The sequence below is a fragment of the Balaenoptera musculus genome, chromosome 7 (assembly GCF_009873245.2).
Source record: "Balaenoptera musculus isolate JJ_BM4_2016_0621 chromosome 7, mBalMus1.pri.v3, whole genome shotgun sequence".
NCBI lineage: Eukaryota > Metazoa > Chordata > Mammalia > Artiodactyla > Balaenopteridae > Balaenoptera > Balaenoptera musculus.
Genome location: NC_045791.1, coordinates 50,621,781 through 50,646,137, shown reverse-complemented (window position 1 = coordinate 50,646,137; position 24,357 = coordinate 50,621,781). Strand labels below are relative to the sequence as shown.

The window sequence follows — 24,357 nt, the reverse complement described above, 5'->3', positions numbered from 1 at the left end:
ATTTTAGCCTTTCTCCTTTTTCTTATAGTACTTTTTTTAAGCTGCTTTCCTGAAACTACAGGTTTTAATACATAGTAACTTTCTTATTTTTTATTTCTAACATTTAAAATTTTCCATTAAGATTTATTTTTTGTCCATGTGTTATTTAGAATGTGTGTGTGCACATGTGCGTTTGTGTGCAGGGACACATACATATGTGTTCTCCAAACACACAGGGTTTTTTCACTTAACCTTTTCTTAATGATTTCTAGCTTACATTCTAGCTTACATTGTGGTCACACAATTTCTAGAGTCTTACTTTGCAGCCTCGTATGTAATCAGTTTTTTACATGGGGTTACATGCAGCACTTTCTTATCTGCCCATAGCGTTCACCTCACCCTTCTCACTTGCCTGACTCCTGTTCAGTTTGGACTTTCCCCGACTTCCTTGATCCTAATTAATGCTCCTCCTAAATGTTCTCATAACCTTCTTGATATACTCCTATTATAGCACTTATCACAGTATATTGTGTTTACCCATCTGTTTCCCTTTCAGAAGAGAGACTAAGGACTCTTTGAGGAAAAGGGCTCATTGTCTTTTTAGTATTGAAGTGACAGAGTGATACTGCCCCAACCACTCTGTATGGTAACTTCTATTCACCCTTCAAAATCCCACCTTCTCGTGATCCCCTGCCCCCAGGCCCATCTTCCCTGGGTTAGACATTTTTCCTATTAACATTGCCACAGACAATGGAATGTGTTGTTATTTTGATTCTCCAAATTAGGCTGATTACCCCCAAGGCCATCAAGACTTTGGGGGAGGAGAGACTTTTTCTTGGAAGCTGGAACAAAGTTACATTATGCTCGAATTACTAATCAGTTAAAGCCTTATGATACTGTACAATAAAATTTACTTTAACCTAAACTGAATATCATATTACTTTTTGATGGATCCAAATGGATCATAATATTCATTGTGAATATTAATTATTATAAGTAATTGAAAATGCAAAAAAAAAAAAAAGAAATTGATCTTTCTGGTTGACAGGATAATGGATAGTAAGCTTTTACTCTACCTGAAAGAAGACAAGAGTAATGCTTTTGATATTTTTAGTGAAAATCTGGCTCAGACCTCTACTGCCTATATTTCAGGTTGTTAATGTTGCTAAAAACTTCCTGACGTATGAAAACTGCCTAGTGGAATATAATTATGAAAGCCCAATTAGAAGTTTAAAAGTATTCATATTAAAAATGATTTTATTCTCTGTGGAAGACTTGGGCACATCATTAGTCTTCCCAATATGCACTTAATTTTTACCTAAATCTAAGGAGTAGCATCCATACCGGTCCTGCCAGAAAGTTCCTGCCCTTCTAAGAAGGTATCCAAGTCTGTTATCCCCAACGATATTTGTGTTTTTATTTGGTTTACGACTATAGTATTTGAAGTTTAAAAATTACATATCACAGATGCAAAAAGGATTTGCAGCAACATTTTAAACCAGGAAAACCATTTATGTCTTCACAAAGTAAAACTGCTTTATGAAGAAAGAGAGGCCCCTTTCTTTGAAAATTACTTCCAAAGAGTTTCAGGGCCCAACCACCATTATCATCACTTTCTCTATACAAATGGTCGAGTGTAGGCTACAGTCAATTGCTATACACTTTTTTATCCATCATCAAGGCTTAATGGAAAGAAGTCAGATGAAGAGGAAATATAAATTCAAAATCTCTGTTCATGGTCTAATGGCCTATTATTCAGCCTACTTTCTACGTGAGGAAAGTCTTCATTAATACACCATTAAGGATGACGTTAAAACTTCTGATCTGTTCTTCTAGGCTGTAAGTTATGTCTCACGTAACAAATTTTACTTGAGCTCCTTCGGGTCTGATACCTGTATCTATAAATATCTCTATGTGTTTGTTAGTTATATCCTGCTATAGGAGTGTAATGGTGCAGAGTATAAAAAATTATATGTACCTTGGTTTGAAAATTTCCTTTGTGAAAATATAAAATTTGACAAGTTAAAAAAAAAATAAACAGAGGTAGGGGGCAGGAGAGTAATAGAATGGGTTTTAATTACTCCTTTAATGCCAGACTGTCTATTTGGCACAAAAGTAAATCTGCCCACATGTATCATCGATACGTTGACCTTCCATTCAATGGAGAGTGTGGTCTCCATACTGACTTGGGTCATTTTCTGGAAGATGCTGCTGTACCACTTCTCTTCATTCTAAAATGTTCCCCTTGGGAAGCGTTTGGGGTCTGCTCTCTTTCATTCACAACCTTTTCCCGTTATAGGACATTTGGGGAAGCAGCATAAATCTCTCTAAATTTTCCATTTGGACAGTAAATGCTAGTTTCCAGAACTTTCCACCCAAACTAGAAACTCATTAGCACTTAAAGTGTCTTTCACTAGGAAGTTGCTTAGGGTATTCCTTTCATCATGACCTGGAAGGGAAGTGCAGAATTCCTGGTTTCTGAATTGGTGTATGAAGTTTCCAACTGGGCAAGGAGGCATAAAGGTTCTGGCACTGTCTCCTTCCTAACGTTTTCCTCTCTGCCTTGCTCTTATCCTCTGATCCCCAGCCATCTCTGGCTCACACTTGACCTCACTCTAAGAGCAGTTCTGGTTGTGGGTAGAGGGTACCTCAGAAGGTCATTGGCTCAGGATGGTACTCCATTCTACCCGGAAATCCTCTGCCTGGTATGTGGTCCTCGTCTACCACCCTCTCTTCCGACCACGCCGCCTCTTTGCCTTGGCTCCTGATCCTTTATTCTAACGTCCTTAACCTGGGTCTATCTCACTGGTTCCTTGCCTGTCTGTCTCTGCTAAGCTCTTCTTCTTGGACTTGATCTGTATTCTTCCCCGTCTCCCTGACACTGCTTGACCTCTGGTGGGCCTGCTGTGGCTATTTCCACCCAAGACCCCAGGAAAAAAGACATCTGTGTCCTAATCTCTGTTGTGCTACCAGAAGACTATCTGACTTAAGGCTGAACTGCCCTGGACTCAGTCTTCTCTCTCTCTGTGAGCAGAGGCTGTATTAGGTTATCTCTAGGGTCTCTTAGAAAACTCTAGGAGCCATCAGGCCTCTTTCCCACCTCCTTTTACTCTCAATCTTCTGACTCTGTTTCAAAGAACTAAGTGCAAAGCACTGCGACATGCAGGTAGGACCCCATCACCCAGTTAGAAAGACAGAAGATCACAGCTTTCGCCTTTATTTGCACCACATTGTATAATTTACAGAGTGTAAGGCGACGCCTTCAGAATCTTGCTTATGCTTGTGAAGATGTGGCCCCGGCAGTTGAAGGGAGTTCCTCCACATAAGCAGCAGGAAAATGGCCTTTTTTTCCCTTTAAAGAACCAAACCACCATCCTTCATCTTTCTTCTTGTGTATAGTCACAATGTCACCTGTGAAAAATGCACATACATATAGTTAGACAAGTGGGTTTCTGCACTTAAGCACGTGCCCGAGCCTGATCAGTAAGACAGTTTTTAAGGAGATCCTGCTTTCAAGGAGTTACCTGGTAGCATCATTTTTCTGCATGTGATTCAGATGAAGCAAAATTTATTGACCACTTCTGCACGAAGCAGGCAGAATGCAGAGAATATTAAAAAGACTAAGGTAATGGACAACAAGTTATGCCATAAAATAGTTTGATTGAAAACAAAATCGCTTTGGAGCCTGTGTCCTCGTGCTGCCTGGCTCACTTTGGATAGAGGTGATGGGTCATCCCCAAACTCTTTCTTGGTGTCTGTGCTTTAAGGGTTCCTCATGTTGGTGGCCAAAATAGTTTGGTATGTTGTTGACCACTGAGAGTATGTCTCAGCTACCAGACTTTTCTTTAGATCGAGGCAGCGTCTCTCCATTATATGAGCCAGCTTCAGAGTCCGAAGTTCCAGCTCACAGCTTTGCATGACAGTATAACTCCCCATTCAACAATGTAGATTATTTGAATAGAATATCAATTTGAGGACAATACTCCTTTAAAGCAGTGATTCAAATAAACAGAATTCCTAGGAAACCCATGGCTCTTCTCTAATTCTCTATTAAAAAGAAAAAAACCACATTATTCCCTGTCTTGTAAGAGCGAGTCCTTTCTCTCCGGCTGCTTCCTGTCCATCAAAGTGGAAATATCCACTTCCTTCAGGATCCAAGAGCTACTTGATCTTTAGCATCATCATGAGGTCATTTTCAGTCTTTCTTTCATTCTTCTCCCCAGTAATTTTCTTTCTAAGGCAAAGGAGACCGTTAATCCCCCTTCTAAATTTCTCCTTAGTCAGTCACATCACTATTTATTCTTGCAGGAGATCATTCTCAGTCTAAGGTCTCCGTCTAATGAGTTCTCTCAGGTCAGTAGACTGACACAGGCTACTATCGGAATTCAAACGAATAACTTAAAATTTTATCGCCAGCTTCCCTAAGCCTCCAACGAACGTCTCGTTCCATTTAAAGAACCCACTTAGAATATAAGGTATAAGTAGGCTTTGCAACCAACAGAGAACTGAAGACAAGATGATCAACTTGTGTTAACTATGTAACTCAGACTCAGGACCCGGGGTTCTAGGTGGCATCTGGGAAATGTGTTTTAATTCATATGGAAGGTGGGAATACTGCATTTCATTTACTCACTGGTGTAGGTAGCCTTAGGATGACATGATGAGTAACGAACTGACTTCTGTAACACTTAAAGCTTTTAAATTAAAGGCAACATTGATTTAAGATGCATGCAGGAGAGAGTCTACTTTCCTTTTTTCTTGTCTTTACTTATGTCTGAGCTACAAGGAAAAGTAACTGCCTGGAGAACTCTGACTGGCAAACTGAAAAGGAAGCACCTATGAACCAATAGCAAATACGTGGTATCCCTGTTGTTTGGCTGCAAAATCCATCTCAACTTTCTGTTGGTTCTGGGCACCGTGTCCTGGTCATGGATTATAAATTTTCTCCTATGACACAATTCTTTCTCACTAACCATTTCATTTCCAGATCCCTGCCTTAGCTTAACATACAAATGTGGTTGCTAATTGGACACACAGAGAAAGTTGAGGCTGGTGACTTTTTCTTGTTTAATAATCTTGGGGTCTACACCATCCATTATATAATAACCTTTCCATGTTGAACAAAAATCTGTGACACAAAGAAGGGGGTCTGATTCCTTTAATTGGTCATAAAACCCTTTTTTGAGAGAAAAGTGGGAGAAATATTAAGCTGGGAGTCCTTTGACCCAGGTTCTAGAACTGGCACTTAGACTAAGCCATGAGAGGAAGTCACTTCACATTCTTGTATGAGTAACTTTCTAAAAAGGAAAAAGGTGGGGCTACCTCTCTGATAACTTTCCATTACTGACATTCTACCCCAATGGAGCACTGTGATTAAGAGCGTGACTGAGTTTCTGAGTCCAAATCCTGTGCCACTACTGCTGGTGACTTTAGCCAAAGTACTTAACCTTTCTGTGCCTCAGTCGCCTCAGTCATAAAATGGGCATAAATAATACCAACCTCAAACGGTTTTTAGGAATATTAAATTGGACAATGTGTTTGCAGCAATGTCTGGCACCTAGTAAACACCAAATATGTGTTAGCTATTTTTATCATATGAGCTTTCTTTTTGATGTGCTTTATCTTTATCTTCTAAGAAGGGTGATTATAAACCTGAACTGCTTTGACCTGGTAATAACTTTTTTTTTTCCATAGAAAACAATTTTATGGTTACCGAAGGGGAAGGGGGGTGGGATAAATTAGGAATTTGGGATTAACATATACACACTACTATATATAAAAGAGATAAACAACAAGGACCTACTGTATAGCACAGGGAATTATATTCAATATCTTGTAATAGCCTATAATGGAAAAGAATCTGAAAAAGAACATGTATGTGTGTGTATATATATCCATGTATACTTATATACATGTGTATATATATCTATACATATATACACACATAAATATATACATATATATGTAACTGAACCACCGTGCCATACACCTGAAAATAACACATTGCAAATCAATTATACTTTGATAAAAAATTAATATATATGTAAGAGATACCCATTTGGTTGAGAGTAATACATATAGTAACACATATCCTTGTTTTTAAGACAAGCTGCAATTTATTTATTTATCTTTGTTCTTCAGCAAACATCTAAGAGGGAAGGAGAAACCAAAGAGTGAGTAGTCAGTCAAATAATAGATTTGAACTTAGTCTGATAACAGCCAGGCTATGAATGCATGACCTGGTAATAACTTTTAAGGCTAAGACAAGAGTTTTATTCAAGTTAAAAATTTCAACATGGGAAAGGCAATTCAACTATTTGAGAATGATGCTTACCTTTTTCCAAATTCAATTCATCATCTTGCCTGGCTTGAAAAGAATATAAGGCCTTGCAAAGACCATTGCCGAGCTGGGTCACACCGGAGGCTGAAAGTTGGATCAAGTTATAATGACTAATGCTGGGTCAGTAGGCAAGATGAACATGGTGGGAAGTGGTCTAGTTTTTCAGCCGTGTAGTGCAGAGCTTAAATATATTGAAATCTTCCCAAAAGGAAAGTTTATAATTGTACATAACATTCATTCTTTGATTCAGTAACCACTTCTGATGTACATACTATGTGGATGAACTGTGTATTTTACATAATCAAAAGCTCTAACATAGAAAGTAAGTCTGGACAAAAAGTTACTGTAGTAGTAATAATAATGATGACAATTTTAAATTGTTTCCCACGTGAACTTAATCAACATCCGTTAGCTAAGCTGTGTGGTAACTGTATTCATGTTTTGGAAAACCAGCACCAGTTTTGCCAGTCAGGAATAGATAGGAGACACTTGGAGCAGGCGCTTCCTCCATCGTCCCCAGGTACTTAGGAAACTGTTTCTCAAGCGATGCAACCACGAGTCTTTAACATACCATGTGGACTACAATGGCCTGGGTTGGATTGAAACTTTTTTGCCAAGTTCTAATCAAGAACCTAGAGAGTCAATGTTATGGTAACTATAGTTGAACAGTGACGGATAATGACAGGTACTTGCATGTATGTGTGTGTGTATGTATGTATGTGTGTGTGTGTGTTGAAAGGTAAAAGGCAGTGGGGTGTGGATGGAAAATGACTAAAGTCAGGTTGCTGAACACAAGGGGCAGGTAGGCCTTGGGATCACCGTGTTTCCTGAAAAGAGGTTGGGATTTGCATGGCAGTTTGGAGGAGGCTGTGGAGAGAAAGCTGTAGAGTCCTCCCAGTGTTTCCAGGCTGAATGTGTGGGCAGCAAATTGCAGGCTGTCTGAATAACATGGACGCCAGTGACTGGAGGTACCTGCTCATATTAGAGAATTCTTTTCCCAACCCTCCAATCTTCTTGAGTCCTTCCCACCTTTTGGATGACATTTGCACAGTTAGCTTGCACACAAGCTAACTACATTTTAGCTTGTAGTTAAAAGCTACACATTTTAACAAATTAATCAGTCCTAATTGAAACGTAAATTTCTTTGAGCCGATTTATGTCAATGTGGCTCTGAAAATAAAATATAATTTTGGCAATGTGCTTTACTGATAGGACCCAGCCCCAGATTATTCTGGGCATGAGATTACCTGTAGATGAAGAACTTGGAATTCTCTGCCCACCAGAAGATGACCTGCTCACAACATTCTCTAATCTCTTTGTCAGAAAAGGCCGAGATATTTTTACAGAACTATGGGTCTGCTGCTGTTTGAATAGTTTAAAAAAAAAAAAAGTCATTTTTAACAACATTGTCATCAAAAGTATTTGCGAAAAGTAACTATTCTGCAGCTGTTTTCCTCAGGAATTTGTTTTTCAATTGTTGGAAGGAGGGTATAAAGAAAAAATTCAATACATTCCTAACACCTACTCTAGCACGTTCTTGTTTCTGAGACCTTAATATATTCAGAATTAGACAATTACTATATTTTATAGCCTGTATTTGCAATTCTGACCTGTACCCCTAGGCCAAATAGTAACATTTACAGCATTACTTCCACAAATTCAACTTGGTTTTAAAGCAAGTGAAATGATCATGACTCTGTGTAAATGACTGAGACCCTTTTAGAGCTTGAGTCTCTTAGAAAGAAAACTGTCCCTTCATCACAAGGTGGTTACAGCTCCCTCTTCTTGTAGGAAATGGAAAACAGCTACCCGTATATATTCACATGCTCATTATTTCCTAGAGTGTAACACTGGGAAAATTCATGTGTGTGAATTTTTTAAATTGTGCACAAGCATTATCTACATTATGTACTATGTTAAATGGATGAGACTACTGCATATCACAAAATCTTACAATTTAGGTCTGTATGAATACTAAGATTTTGATTTAATAGAAATTTTGCTATAACAGCATGTTCAAAGGATAAAGTGAGAAGAATGAGAAGGAAGAAGGAACCCAAAGTGTTTTTAACTCATTAATTTACATATGAATACAAAGCATGTATTCATTTGTGTTTAGCTCTTGTTACTGTGCTCAAAAAATAATTAAATAAATCTATCTTAAAATTGTGCAACTGGGGATTTGAGCATATGGCATATATAATTCGTAACAGTTTTTTTGGCCTGTTGCTGCTTTAAGCTATTCCACCCAGCAAGCCCAGTCAAGAAATTATAGCCAACCTCTTAAATGCTTACCTTTTCTTTCCACTTGAAGATGGAGTTACTACAGACATGGTTGGGTTGAGGTCTTTGCTCAAGTTCTGCTAAGACGGATGACAGTTTATAGGCGTTTGCTTGCAAAAGGTTTAGTTTCAAGTTATTCTGTGGATACATCATTTGACCATATGAGTAAACTTCTAGAAAATTTTGAGGCACAACTGGGTGGGTAAAGGGATATCAGGATAACTTCCAAAATGACAAAGAGGTCCAGAAAAATACACATTCAACTCATTTGCAACTCATATGCAGAAAATGCTGAAGAGAGAAAAACAATGGACACTTTAAGCAGTCTAGAGGAAAGCCTTAGTTGTTGAGTGTGTTGTATTCTAGACCCTTGTAAATAAGGTAAACCAGAAACCTTGATAGGTACATTACTCAGCATTTTGTGGCAATGAATCGCTTTACTCGAATTTCTGCTGAGGAATGAGGTAGAAAATAATAAGTGTTGATTGCAGAAGGTAGGCTTTCGGAAGGCTTTGAAGAAAGGCAGTGGTGCCATGGGCACTTAACATAAAGAACAGAAGTGAACATCTTATCAATAGAATCAAACTAAAATGATGTGAGTCAGGGTTTTGTTGTTGATGTTGATATTATTGTTTCTTGAAGAGGTGAGGTCTTATATTACCCGGAAAGTCTGCAGTAACACTTCTGGAAACTAGAAACCATATTCTGGGGTATTTGAATATAAAAATAAAGACTAAAACTAAAGCTATTCTCCTAGTCTCTCCTGTTCTGATTTGACCTTGAGCTAGAAACTTTATAATGACTTCTCTGTCAAGTTGTAAATCAAATCACAGAATCTAAATATTGGAAGGGGTCTGCTTATCCAATCTTCTCCTCACCATTGTCTCTCTCTTTTCCACACCTCCAGCCTGGGGGTTCCTAATCCTAACATCCCGGCCAGGGGGTCACAGCCACGGACCAAACACCTCCAATCGATGGGGAAGGGCTCTAATCCTTGGAACAATCCACTGCATGGTGGGCAGGCTCAGCTAGGATGAAATCAAAAGCTCCCCACTAGCTCCTAGCCTTAGATCTAGTCTGCACTTGAGAGCATCACAGATCAAGTCTCTCTGCTCTGTGGTGCTGCTTCCGGTATCCAAAGACAATATCTGCTCTAAATACCTCCAGTTTCCACAACAACTTCTCAGAGAATATGGCTTGCCAACATTCTTGCTTCAAATATAGCACTTCAAGGACCAAGAGCCAATGAATTAGGAAGAATTTCTGTGAAACAGAGCTTCTCCCTGCAAGAAACCTTCTCTGCGTAACATAAAATCAGTCTACCACTGTCACGAGTTTCCTTCCATTAGAGGCAGAGGTGCGTGACCGAATTACATGGATATTTGGCACCTACTATTTGAAGGTGATTATTTGCTCCATCACTAGATCATAAACACCATAAATTTAGCGGTCAGATCATCTCCCATCTTGCATCCTCCACTGTGTGAATCAGGCCAGTTGTGTACCAAGATGATCTTAATAACGTGTTCTATGTCAATGACAAAATTTTATGCAAGAACCCAAAGAAATAAACTTAAATCTTAATGCCATCATAAAATGCTCCATATGACTTTCTTTTGGTAAATATCATTTACATCGAATTAATTAACTAAACATTTTATGCTGTCACAGAAAATGTCTAACAGTCTGTTTTATAATTTTATAAAAATTGTAGCCATATGTCACTGCAAGGATATTAGACCTCTGTTCCCAAGTGAACAGAATTCAGGCCTGTCTTTTCACAGAAAGTGTCAGGTTTATTTCTGCAACACCACCTCCATTAAAGGAAGCCACTGCTAAAAAACAGATAAACTGTACCTGGCTGCATCTGTCTACTTTTACCAAAGAACTATTGAAATTGCTCACTTGGACAGAATTATTAGGTACCTACTTTTACAAGAGAGTTGTTTAGGCTACGTGCAAGGTAAGGAAAGCTGGTTCAGCTTCCTGGATCCTTCAAAACATTGATAAAAATTTGATCTCTTCCTGAATTCTTCTCAGATTAACCGCAGTCAACTTCCTCTCCAATCACAGCAGAAACCCTGTATCTTGTACACACAGGTCATAGTATCTGTTCACTTTTATTCCTGTTTAAAATTCATGGGCCTTTACTAACTGCCCTTATAATGTGAGTTCTTCTGAAGAGGCTGCATTGCCCACCAATCCCAACAAATGTCTCGGGGCTGCTGCGGTCCAGCCTTTCAGCAAAAAGGCCCGGAGGTGCCTCTCCCTGCCCTCCACCGACAGTATGTCCCCTTCCTTCAAAACAACCTTGGCCTCTGAAGTTTTTTCCTTGTTTCCCTGGAAGCTCTTGCCTCACGCCCCAGTCGGCCATCTTCCTTCTGTGCGGCCACATCTCTCCTTTCCCCTGTTATACTCGGAAGACCCTGATGTGAGCTCAAGGATGAATGGAAAACAGCATCTCAATGATAATTACCAGGATTTCAATTCTCCTCTGTGCCCCGTGCTAGCATTTTCTAAATAATTCATCATCCTCACAAAACCCCTTAGGTAGCAACACCCCCACTTTAAAGATGAGAAAACTAAACTTGTCCCAGGTCCCTGTAAAAGGCAGAGCTAGATGCAGGCCTCTCTGAACGCAGACCCTGTGTTTTTGGTCACACCTGTTAACTGGGGTAAAGTACACATGGTCTTCAGACCTTAATTGAATGATTCTATTTGGGGAAATTCTATTTTAGGCACTTTTTTTCTCCCCCTGGGAGGACACTAAATCAAACATTTCTAAGTAGCTGGATTTTTCCAGATTCCTCAAACCACTTGTCAAGGAGCTGAGCGTACAAGCTCTCCGACTAGACTGTTCTATGTCATGAGAAAGGAAAGGCAAACAGAGGTCAAATGGTCCAGAAAACAAGCATTCCCAAAATAGCTCCTTCATCCTTAAATCTAGGAAACTGCACTCTGCAAATGTTTACCTCGTCCATTAAGGCTGCTGTGCTTTTTTGGCTCTCTGTGTCTGAGAAGGAGGAGTGGCTGGAGTATGCCTTCAGCATTCGTTCCAGGCCTGAAAGTGAAATAAGGTTGTCAGTCACTGCTCCTCTGGTCCTAGTGGGACACAACTGGCAGGTGGTTATACTCGGAGGGAGCCTGAGCCCAGGAGTGATGCCGGGAGCATTTGCCAAATGGCTGGGGCTGTTTCTGTGTGTAGTTGTCACTAAATTTTACTGAATGGGTGACCTGTACCTTCATTTAATGGGATTCGAGAAATGCTGGTGCTTAAGGAGTCTTGATTGTTATTTTTCAAGATGAGCTTTCGCATCCTCCTCGTTGACCCATTCCGTGGTGGATTCCTAACATTTACCCCCATGTTAAGCTCTCCTCTGCTGATATTTACATTTCTAAACATTTTGCTTTCTTGGATTTCCTATCAAGTATTACATTGCAACAGCGTTCTCTGGTCCACATAAAATAAGCTCTACATATCAGGATCATAAAAGTGGAGTTGTTTTTATTACCCATAACACTTTAGAGCTGCTTCACATTCTCACATACCTAACCTCTAAGTATAGGATTTAATTTGAATGACTTTCACATCATTCAGGAAGTTACTTTAAAAAGAAACAAACAAGTGGTGATCATTCTGTAATGTATAGAAATACTGAATCATTATGTTGTGCACCTAGAACTAATATAGTGTTGTACGTCAATTATACTTCAATAAAGAAAAAATTTATATAGATTAAAAAAATTTAAAAACAACCTATTAGCACCCCCAATAGAATAAAATAAAATAATATGGGGGAAATAAATAAATAAACACAAGAAAATGAAAAGCCTTGTACATAGGAGGTTTACTATGTTTTAAACCAAACGAATTGTCCCTCATATCAGCCAATTTCAGGAACACTGTAAAATGCTACACTTCTGGAAATGGTGGTATAGTACTTGTATAGATCTCACAGACCAGAATGTCATTTTCAATTTTTTTTGCTCTCTCCTTGCTTTTTCATTTTTCTTTATTCACACAAATTAGGTTTGATATTTGGTCTTTTAAATGAGATGATCTCTGCACCAGTCAGCAAAAGCAGAATCACCCTAACTCTGAATGAAACCTCCGAGTAGAATACTTTCCCTTACTAGGTTAGTCAAAGAGATAATTACACACCTTCCTGGTCTCGTGAGGCTTTTTCAATATCTTTTTGCAGTCTCAACAGTTTTGATTTTATTGAAGATGCCTGTCGCTCTTTACTCATTGCATTTTTAGGATCTTCTTCCTTTAGGAAAAACAAAGGACGTTTAACAATTTAAAGGAAAAAAAGTAGGAGTTGCTACTCCTAGCTGCACTGAGACTTTCACTGACTGTATTCAATTTTAACTTGATGGAAGAAAAAAGTAAAAAAAAAATAAAAGCAGGGTAACCTCTGGTTTTCTACAGATCGGTCTACCTTTTCTAGACCTACTGAATAAGAAGACAGCTCCTTGTTCACAACCTGTAAGTGTAGAGCTGAGCACTTTCTTTAATAGATAAAAATTATTCTTGGAGGGTGAACGTTACTATAGCTATTTCATAGGGGCATGTGGCTCACCAAGGGAAGGGGCATGAAAGCTTCAAGGAGACTAGCTGACTTAACCAGCACATCTCAGTTGAGGGGAAGGAGGGCAAAGGGTACTCCTTGCAGGAGAAATGGCACAAGCAAAGGACAGAGGGAGGGTTGTGTGAAATGTATGGGGAACAATAAACAGACCAGTTGCTTGAGCAAATGTAGTGGAAGAAAAAATGGTCTAAGTAGTTTAGGTCAGATTTTCAGGCTGAAGTAGGGATTTTATCATGTAGGTTATGAGAGCCATTAACAATAGCAGAGCTTTCATATACATTATTTCCAGAGTTGAAAGAAAAAAAAAGGATGTTAGGACACAGTTTAAATGCCTAGTAACAAGTCAAAGAGCAAATATCCTACAGTGATACACAACTTAAAATGATTAAAACCTTTATGTGAAAAAAAAAAAAAAAGGACGTTAGGGTCAGGTTGGGAGGTGTCTGAACATAAGTGCAGGAGATGGACGGAAGCCTTGGAGACAGAGGGAAAACTGATGACTGAAGATGGACGTGCAGGAGTCAGGACTTATCTGGTAGGAAGGAGAAAAGCGAGGACCCTGAATATTGGTGGAGAGAAGACCTTTAGACAGACTGTCCTGAAGAAAGAGAAGAAGAGAAGATTTAGAGCAAAGAGAATAATAGCCTTTACAAAAATATAATGTAGACACTAAACTATTTAATCTACATACTGTGTATTATATATTACAAAAATTTTCTCTATATCCTTTATCACACGTGACTCTTTGTGATTCTTATAACAACTCGACGAGATTGGTTCTATTTTCCCCATTTTACCTGTGACACTCAGAAATAAATGAAGGCCCAAGACGAAACAGCTAGTAAGTAATTACTGCTGAAACCCAACCCCTGTGACTCCCAATTCTCCACCAGAGTCCACTCCTTCACATGTCTGCCTGAGGCTGAGGCCCAAGCTGACGTTACCCCCGCAGGTGAGCTCCGAGTGAACTGCAAGCATGCTTCAGTCCAACCCTCAGTCCTTCCTTGCTGGAGGAATGCACCTCATAATCTGACTCTCATGCCAGTCCAAGACTTCATTTGGTTTCTTTGGGGATGCCTATATTGTTCACAAACATATTTCCACGGATAGATCACTACTGGATCAACTTGAGATAGATTAAACTGCCGTCATTAACTTTCTTAAATTCGTCCTTCTCTTCCAAAATTTTGTCAGAAAGAAGATCAATACCAGAGGAGGCATTTAAACTGCAGATACAATCTTGTGAACATGGCCTTTACAGTAACCTTACAAATATTTTTCACACTAATCACCAGCCCTCCAATATTCACACTCAGATAGTTCTCCTGTCTTACCCTCGTCCATGTAAATTTCATAGCACTCGATAAAAGCCAGTCTACACTTACTGCCAATGACTATAAAGTCAGATTTTGGAGGTGTTTTGCTTTAAGAATATTAGGACAATCCTATTCAGCCATTTGGAGATACAGTCCATTCTCTTAGACAACAGATACATAGTCGTTAGTTCTGGTACACTGAAATTTCATAGAAACCAAAAATTCCCATGGGCACATCAATTAAAGATAAACCATTGTGGCTACTTCTTTACACTTCAATAGGAGCTTAGTCAAATTTTCAAGGAGAATGACCCTTATTTTATTGACAGGTTAGCTGATAGAGGCACTTTTACAAGAAAGTAATAGATATATTTTATTGTACATTTTCCCATCTCAGGGATCACCTACACGGTTTGGAAGAAAAAAAAAAAAAAGGTACTTTCCCCATGTAATCAAATCTTCCTTTCCACTTCCATCTCTACCTTTGTTTCTGCTTTAACAGACATTGCTATTGCTAATTTGCTTTGCCTTTGCCAGGGTCGGAAAAAAAGATTCAATTAAAGAAACAGCCGGCTACTTATTGCTGTTCAGATGGTGGGAAGGAGAAAGTCAGTCAGAATTCATTATTGTGCCAGATCTAACTGTCTTTCCCTCTCCCCTCATCTCTTGTTCCCTGAGTGGGGGTCCTGGGATGTTGGTTTTGGCTATACTTTTACTCTTATAGGCAGACATGACCAGTGGTCCAGTTTTACACACAGAGAGGGGTGAGCCTCCCAGACTGGACCTTGGAAGTCTGAGTGAAATACAGCAGAGGGCCCAGGAAGGAGCAACCAGGATTTTTTCCTGCAGATTTTGGTAATTAATGATCAGCATCTAGAACACTACAATTAAAACTAACAAGAGGGGAGTGGAGGACAAAATGTTTGAGGCATGACCTGACCCGAGAAGATAAAGAATTTAGCCCAAGAGAGCAAACAGGCAAGATGTCTGGGCTCTGACCAGGGAAACTGATCAGTTTTTAGCAAGGAAGGTCATGTGATAGTAGAATCACCCAAATGTCCTCAAAATAAGCCTCTGTAATGGCAATTAATTTATGACAAAGGAGGAAGAATATACAATGAGAAAAAGCCTCTTCAAAAAATGGTGTTGGGAAAACTGGACAGCTACATGCAAAAGAATCAAACTGGATTACTTTCTCTCACCATATCTAAAAATAAACTCAAAATGGCTTAAAGACTTAAACATAAGACATAACACCATAAAACTCCTAGAAGAGCACATAGGCAAAACATTCTCTGACATAAATTGTACCAATGTTTTCTTAGGTCAGTCTCCCAAGGCAATAGAAATAAAACCAAAAATAAACAAATGAGAACTAGTCAAACTTACAAGCTTTTGCACAGCAAAGGAAACCATAAACAAAACAAAGAAACAACCTACAGAATGGGAGAAAATATTTGCAAAAGATGCGAACGACAAGGGCTTAATTTCCAAAATATACAAGCAGCTCATACAACTCAACAACAAGAAAACAAACAACCCAATCCAAAAATGGGCAGAAGACCTAAAGAGACATTTCTCCAAGGAAGACATACAGATGGCCAACAGGCACAAGAAAGGATGCTCAACATCACTAATTATCAGAGAAACACAAATCAAAACTAAAATGAGGTATCACCTCACACCAGTCAGAATGGCCATCATTAAAAAGTCTACAAATAACAAATGCTGGAGAGGGTGTGGAGAAAAGGGAACTCTCATAAACTGTTGGTGGGAATGTTAGTTGGTGCAGCCACTGTGGAAAACAGTACAGAGGTTCCTCAGAAAACTAAAAATTGAATTACCATATAATCCAGCAATCCCACTGCTGGGCATATATCCAGACAAAACTGTGATTCAAAAAGATACATGCGCCCCTATGTTCACAGCAGCACTATTCACAATAGCCAAGACATGGAAACAACCTAAATGTCCATTGACAGACAAATGGATAAAGAATACATGGTACATATATACAATGTAATACTACTCAGCCATAAAAAAGAACAGAAATATGCCATTTGCAGCAACATGGATGCAACTAGAGACTATCATACTAAGTGAAGTAAGTCAGAAAGAGAAAGACAAATACCATATGATATCACTTATATGTGGAATCTAAAATATGACACAAATAAACCTATCTACGAAACAGAAACAGAATTATGGACATAGAAAACAGACTGGTGGTTGCCAAGGGGAAGGGGGATGGGGAAGGGATGGAGTGGAAGTTTGGGTTAGCAGATGTAAGCTTTTATATATAGACTAGATAAACAACAAGGTCCTACTGTATAGCACAGAGGACTATATTCAATATCCTATGATAAACCGTAATGGAAAAGAACATAAAGAAAGAATATATATATATATATATATATATATGTATAACTGAATCACTTTGCTGTATAGCAGTAATTAACACAACATTATAAATCAACTATACTTCAATAAAAAATAAATAAAATAAAATAAACTCAAAATGGATTAAAAACTTAAATGTAAGACTTGAAACCATAAAACTTCTAGACGAAAACACAGGCAGAACATTCTTTGACACTGGTCTTAACAATATTTTTTTTGAATATGTCTCAGGCAAGGGAAACAAAAGCAAAAATAAACAAATGAGGCTACATCGAACTAAAACCTTTTGCACAGCGGAGGAAACGTCAACAAAACACAAATGAAACTTCCAACAAAACGAAAAGGCTACCTACTGAATGGGAGAAGAAATTTGCAAATGATTTACCTGACAAGGGGTTAATATCCAAAATATACAAGGAACTCATATAACTCAACATCAAAAAAACCAAACAACCAGATTAAAAAATGGGCAGAAGACCTGAATAGACATTTTTCCAGAGAAGACATACAGATGGCCAACAGGCACATGAAAAGATGCTCAACATCACTAATCATCAGGGAAATGCAAATCAGAACCACAGTGAGCTATCACCTCACACCTGTCAGAATGGCCATCATTAAAAAGACAACAAATAATAAGTGTTGGTGAGGATATGGAGAAAAGGGAACTGTGGTACACTGTTGGTGGAAGCTACCATGCAATCCAGCAGTTCTACTCCTGGGTATATATCTGACGAAAGCAAAAACATTAATTTGAAAAGATATATGCACCCCAGTGTTCATTGTAGCATTATTTACAATAGCCAAGATATTGAAGCAACCTAAGTTCCCGTCAATAGATGAATGGATAAAGAAGATTTGTTATATATATAATGGAATATTACTCAGCCACAAAAAAGAATGAAATCTTGCCATTTGTGACAACATGGATGGACCTAGAAGGTATTATTCTAAATGAAATAAGCCAGACAGAGAAAAACAAGTACTGTATGATTTCACTTATAGTGGAATCTAAAAAAACAAAGGAACAAACACAACTAAACAAAAACAGAATCATAGGTATAGAGAACAAACAGGTGGTTGACAGGGGAGAGGGTAGAGGAGAAAAGAAATAGGTGAGAGAGATTTAAGAGGTACAAACTTTCAGTTACACAATAAATGAATCATAGGTATGAAATGTACAGCGTGGGGAATATTAGTCAATAATAATGTAATAACTTTGTAGGGTTACAAATAACAACTAACTTTATCATGGTGATCATTTTGTAATGTATAGAAATATTGAATCACTGTGTTGTGTGCCAGGAACTAACATCATGTTTTAGGTCAATTATACTTCAAAAACAAGCAAGCTCATAGAAAAAGAGATCAGATTTGTGGTTACCGGAGGTGGGCGCAGGGGAGAGGAGGAATTGGATGAAGGTGGTCAAAAGGTACAAACTTCCAGTTACAAGATAAGTAAGTACTGGGCATGTAACGCACAGCACAATAATAGAATGAACACTGCTGTGTGTTATATATGAAAGCTGTTAGGATAATAAACCCTAAGAGTTCTCATCACAAGGAAAAAGCTTTTTTTCTATTTTTTTCAGGTTCTATCTATATGAGATAATAGATGTTCACTAAACTTGTGTAATCGTTTCATGATGTATGTAAGTCAAATCATTATGCTGTACACCTGAAACTTATACGGTGCTGTATGTTCATTATATCTCAATAAAACCAGAAGAAAAAAGAAAAAGTATAATCCTCTAATTAGGTTAAAGTTTTTCAAAGGCAAGGACCAGAAAGGATGTTGACAATAATTTGCACCTCCTAAGATTCATGCCTCTGTGTGATCCCTTCCCCTTGAGTGTGGGCTGTTTACTGACTTGCTTCTAACAAATAGAATCTGATGAGATGTCACTTCTGAGATTAGCTTATAAAAGACTATGCTTCCATCTTGGACACTCTGGCTCTGTCTCTCCTGCATTGCTAGTTCCAGGGGAAGCAGACTGATATGCTGTGAGCTCTCCATAGATGGAGAGACCCACACGGCAAGGAACTGATATCTCCAGCTGAAACCGTTCCCGAGGACCAGAGGCTTGCCATCAGCCACGTGAGTGAGCTTAGAAGCGGATCATCTCCCAGTAGAGCATTGAGATGTCTGCAGTCCCAGCTGACACCTTGATTACAGCCCTGTGTGGGACTTGGGCACCCAGCTAACCCACACCTGGATTTCTGACCCACAGAAACTCTGAGATAATAAACGTTTGCTTCAAGCTGTTGAGTTTGGGGGTAAGTTGTTACGCAGCAATAGACAACCAATGTGATACACAGTGATTATTTATAGAGTGTGAAGATTCAGTCTTGGGGGGAGGGACAGGTCAGGAGTTTGGGATTGACATGTACACACTGCTATATTTAAAACAGATAACCAACAAGGACCTACTGTATAGCACAGGGAACTCTGCTCAGTACTCTGTAATTACCTAAATGGGAAAAGAATTTGTAAAGGAATAGATACATGTATAACTGTATCACTGTATACATGTACATGTATAACTGAATCACTTTGCTGTACACCTGAAACTAACACAACATTGTTAATCAACTATGTTCCAATAAAAAATAAAATATTTTTTTAAATTAAAAAAGTAAATGAAATAAAATATTTGCTTCAAAAAAAAAAAAAAAAAAGATTCAGGCTAAAACCCTGTTTGGAGTTCTTCCCTTGCAGAGAATACCAAAGACAGGTTTGCATTGCCCAGTCTGTAAACCACACAGTTTTTAAATTTATACGGACTGTGAAAAAGTCAATATTTTTGTTTCCCAAACAATACGTTTACAATTGCTCTCAATTCTTTTCAAAATGAATCCCTCAGTATATGACTGACTAAGGTTTCCCATGAATGAAACTTCCTTCCATCCCATACTTACAAAGTAATCAGTTAATAGGAACTCAGATTTATTTTCTGTAGATAAAACTGCGGTTTCTTCCACGAGAGCCTGGATATCATTTTCGACATCTATCTTGCTGATGGCACAGTGAATCTGCGTGTGGCACTGCAATGCCGAGGAAAGCAGAACAAGGTTGCAGAGGACACGTTTCCTGCCAGTTCTTACCATGCATACCAGAGATGGCGAATTCTTTACTACTCACTGTGGTCAGGGTTTGGCCAAAAACAGAAATATGTTGGGAGTACTGGTTTAAGTTATTGCATAAGAGTTGAATTCTTTCCTTCTCCAGCTCCAGGTTGCTCTGAGAAGGATGAAAAATGAGATTAGATCAGTCCGCTGTTATACAAAACTGAAGTCACCCACTAAGCACTAACACAACGAAGAAAGTCTGAGTGAGCCGTCCTGTTTGTGCCCCTTGATTACATTATATCCACATTGTGGAGGGGGTTAGTTTCCCAGGACAGGAATGTGATTTGATGTCTGTCTTATTTATCCTCCATTAGGATCAATTTAACTCACACACTCTCCAGGCTTTTCTGGGCCAAAAAGCACATAGGTGGATGACACAGGTTACCTGATGTTCACAAAGAAGGGGGAGAAAGGAATCATTTGAAAAGAATCTGTGGGTTCCAAAAAAAGAATGAAGCCCAGTAAAACCCATGTCTGTATCTTGGAAATGCAGTCAGACACTAAGTATTTCTAGACTTGTTTGCAGCACATACAAGGCATTCAGCCGGTTCCGGCAGGGACATTGATGATGAGATGCAAATTCTCTGCTTAAGGAAATTATGTGATGAGAGCAGAAGCTTAAAGTCTGATCAATTCATCATCCTGGCCTAAAATTAGGCCTGGGCGTCAGAGACCACTCTTGGAAAGTGGCAACACAGCCTCCCTGTTTTGTGCGGGATGACAAAAATTCCACTTTTAGAGTTTTATGGCTTTTAGCTAGGAAGAGTAAATAAAGTAAGGGGGGTCACATTTGCCTTGTCAGCCATTAACATTTTAGAAAAAGTTAGTTATTTGACTCTCACCCCTCACTGCTAGCTAAGCTACAGACTGTTCGTTTTGAGGAAATACAGGGACGCTCAGCAATTAGGCATTGTCCAAGAAGGCTGGGTCAAGTGGAAATGCAGGCGGCATTCCTAAGCCTTGTGAGGGCCATAGGAGGCTGCTGGGTATGTGCCCAGAAGCCCGTGGGCTTTGACAGAGGTGGCAAGTGTCCAAGACAGCATGCCTCATCCCGTTTCTGTAAGGACAAGGCCTGGGCTTTCCCCCTTTATCCAGAGGCTAGGTTGGTTCCTTTCATACCTGCCATCCCACCCTGCTCCTTCCCACAGAGTAAAGACTACTCATCAATAGTCCTTCCTGAGGAAGAAAGCCTTCTTGGGCAAATTGGTGGGTGGCATTATCATGGAAGTAAGAAGGGCGGACTGCGTCTCAAGGCCTTTGGTAGGGTGGAGGTGAGGAGACATCACAAAGGCCACTGGCTTCTCCCATCCTGTCTCTCAGCACACCTGCAGGGGCCACTAGCCTGTCCAGCCTGGTGTTCCTTTATACCCTTGTGTGTTGACTGCATTCACATCCTGCTGTTATTTAATCTATGGTGTATAATGATTAAATTTTCAAAAAATTTATTTTTGTAATAGTTACAAAAGTTTACCTGTTAACCATTTTTAAGTGTACAGTTCAGTGGCATTAAGTCCATTCACATCGTTGTGCAACCATCACCAATACCCACATCCAGAACTTTTTTCATCTTGCAAAACTGAAACTCTGTACCCATTAACAAAAATTCCCCATTCTCTCTCTCCTCATCTCCCCTGGCAGACACCATTCTACTTGTTGTCTTCCATGAATTTGACTACCCTAGCTATCTCTTATAAGAGGAATCATACAATATTTGTCCTTTTGTGTCTGGTTTATTTCACTTAGCATAAAGTCTTCAATATTCATGCACATTGTAGCCTGTGTCAGAATTTCCTTCCTCTTTAAGGCTGAATAATGTTCCATTGTCTGTACTTACCACACTTTGTTTACTAGTATATAGTCATTTTAATGCTGCTATTAAATGCAAGTGGTAAACAGCTGGCAGTAACTGTGAACATCTATGTCAACCACATGCAGATTTCAATTCTGTACCAAGTGTCCTGACATTTGAATTGGGAAGCCTAGAGCTCTGTTCCCCCATGGCTACCTTTTTTGTCTAGTCAGAAGCTGCACAGTTTTTGTAAGTCAATGGGAATGAAATACCTTTGTTTCTGCTCTTGGTCTCCTGAGTCTTTCTCCAAAATCTCAAGTACCAGCCATTTGAATGTGCCCTCTGTCCCCCAGGTACAGGATTAAAGACACAGAAGAGTAGCCTAGTAAATGTAATGCTTCATCGAAGGGCACAAACCATATGCCTCCTCTAACAAATATGTAAAATAAATTCTGCTCAGTGTCTTGGACCTCAAGTGGGACAGTCTTCAAAAAGAAAGAGTCTTTATATTATGGAAAAAGATCTAGAAAGCAGCGGTTCTAGTTTAGTACCGTGAGCAAAGGACAGGACAGAAAACAAAAACCAGGTTTGGGGAACACACTGCATCCCTGCTGGGCAGCTGTTTCTTTACGGTGACAAGTGCTGAGCCACTAGCAGCAATCTGAGACTAGAATAACCAGTGTCCCTTGGTGGCGATGGCAATATTTAAAAGATTTTAATTTCATTTCAGGGAAATCATTAAGATGATCTATGTCTGCTCGTGAAGAGAGGCTGAGATAAATTCCACTGTGAGAAGGGGAAATCCATATCTCATTTAATGAATTATTGCTTTCTATGATTTTGTTCTTTTTGTATAAAATAGGTCATAGAGGAGCAAGATACTCTGGAGGACCTCAAATTATCCTCCTGTGCTTTCATATTAGCACATGAGAGGAAAGTGGGATCAAAGAGTTATCAAGGAAGAGTAGATGGAGAGGCTGTCTGGGGCCCAGGCTTCATGATGATTCACACTTCATTCATTCTTTTCACTTCCTGCTGTCCTGACCTTCCGGTTTGTACTACCCGGAGAGATTGGAATGACTTCATTTTCATCTAAATTGTTTTCATAAAACTGATCAAAGAAGTACCTTGCTTTTTCTAGAGCATGAACTCTCAAACTTTAGTACGTCTAGAGATCACCTAGACCCCTTCCTAAAATCATTCAGAAGTTCTGACTTACCCCATCTAGGAAGGCACTCAGGAATCTGAATTTTAACAAGCACCCTAGACATTGTCTTGGGGCCATAAAGGGCTACAAGAAAATAAATTTTAAAATCATTTATAATTCTTCCACCTAGAGATGACCACTGTTAACATTTTGATGTATTTTAGTCTGTGGAGGTATGTGTGTATGTATGATTTTATCTTCCTAGTATCAACCAAATTATTCAAATTGGTATCCTGTTTTTTCACTTAACATTATACAACAGCAGTTTCCAATGCCACTAGTCTCCAAAACACCATTTTAATTAATAGTGCCTTGTGTAGAGTGTATTGATTTATTTAGTCATCCCCTTAATTTTGGCCATTTGTATTGCTTCTTCCCTTTTACTTTTAATGTATTTTGACCAGAAATCTGTATTTTGTTTTTCATCTACTTCCTCAAGATGGATTTATGGAAAGGAAATTAGGTTTTTCAACCGAGGTTCTAGGAGAGAATTAAACCCTAATGTCCTAAGGCATCTGTTATCTGCAATGAGTTACCATTTCTTCTCTGCATCTAGAGGCTATTAGTCACTACCATCCTTGGGGAACTCAGAAAACAGTCACTCACATTATTTTCTGTGTTCCATGGTTCAGATGAGGAATACTAGTTGATAACGTGAACATTTTTAAGGCTGATGCATTTATTGCAAAAGGCTTTCTAAAATAATTCGTCTAGTAAATACTAACAGTACCAAACATTTGATTTGTGGTCATTTTTGATAGAGTGGCTATTATTACCATTATTATTATTATTATTATTATTATTTGGCCACACTGAGCAGCTTGCAGGATCTTAGTTCCCCAACCAGGGACTGAACCTGGGCCCATGGCAGTGACAGCATGGAGTCCTAATCACTGGACCACCGGGGAATTCTCGAGTGGCTATTATTTTTCAAAATATATTATAGGTTATTTCTAACAACTGAATTGTTTCTTCTTGGAAGGTAGGAAATGTGGCTTGAACATAGAATAATTATGAAGTAATAAGACTAATTTTGACATGTGGTTTGTGCAATTGGTTTCATTATTTAATAATTGCACTTGAGACTTTACAGTATCTAGTAAACTACCTTAATCATAGTTCAATGAATGTTCTCTGAAAGAATTTGTGAATCCAATCTGCAGAGTAAGAAGGGGTAAGAGGACACTTCATAAGACGTTAAAATACATTCTTATATTCCATTTTTACAGAAGAATGGTGGGAGAACGGAGAAAAAAAATGAAATGGAACAACCCTGGTTGACCCATCACCACTTTCAACACTTCTAATAAAATTCCATTTTA

The 24,357-nt window shown here is 38.8% G+C and overlaps 1 protein-coding gene across 8 annotated transcripts in view; it reads right to left on the bottom strand.

The window, feature by feature from the left end:
- Nucleotides 1-3,174: 3,174 nt before the first annotated feature.
- Nucleotides 3,175-24,357, bottom strand: part of NOSTRIN (nitric oxide synthase trafficking) — a 57,514-nt gene continuing 36,331 nt past the window's right edge. For 3 of the 8 annotated variants that reach the window (XM_036857635.1, XM_036857642.1, XM_036857641.1), the window contains 9 exons: nt 20,053-20,151; nt 19,830-19,955; nt 13,727-13,792; nt 12,765-12,873; nt 11,575-11,663; nt 8,615-8,740; nt 7,567-7,681; nt 6,314-6,403; nt 3,180-3,390 (listed from right to left, as the gene is read on the bottom strand). In XM_036857635.1, the coding sequence (XP_036713530.1) occupies nt 3,254-3,390; nt 6,314-6,403; nt 7,567-7,681; nt 8,615-8,740; nt 11,575-11,663; nt 12,765-12,873; nt 13,727-13,792; nt 19,830-19,955; nt 20,053-20,151 (957 nt within the window). In that variant the 3' untranslated portion in view covers nt 3,180-3,253. Of the gene's footprint in view, nt 3,391-6,313; nt 6,404-7,566; nt 7,682-8,614; nt 8,741-11,574; nt 11,664-12,764; nt 12,874-13,726; nt 13,793-19,829; nt 19,956-20,052; nt 20,152-24,357 lie in introns of all 8 variants that reach the window. The other 5 variants (XM_036857636.1, XM_036857638.1, XM_036857639.1 and 2 more) reach the window with 5 other exon arrangements.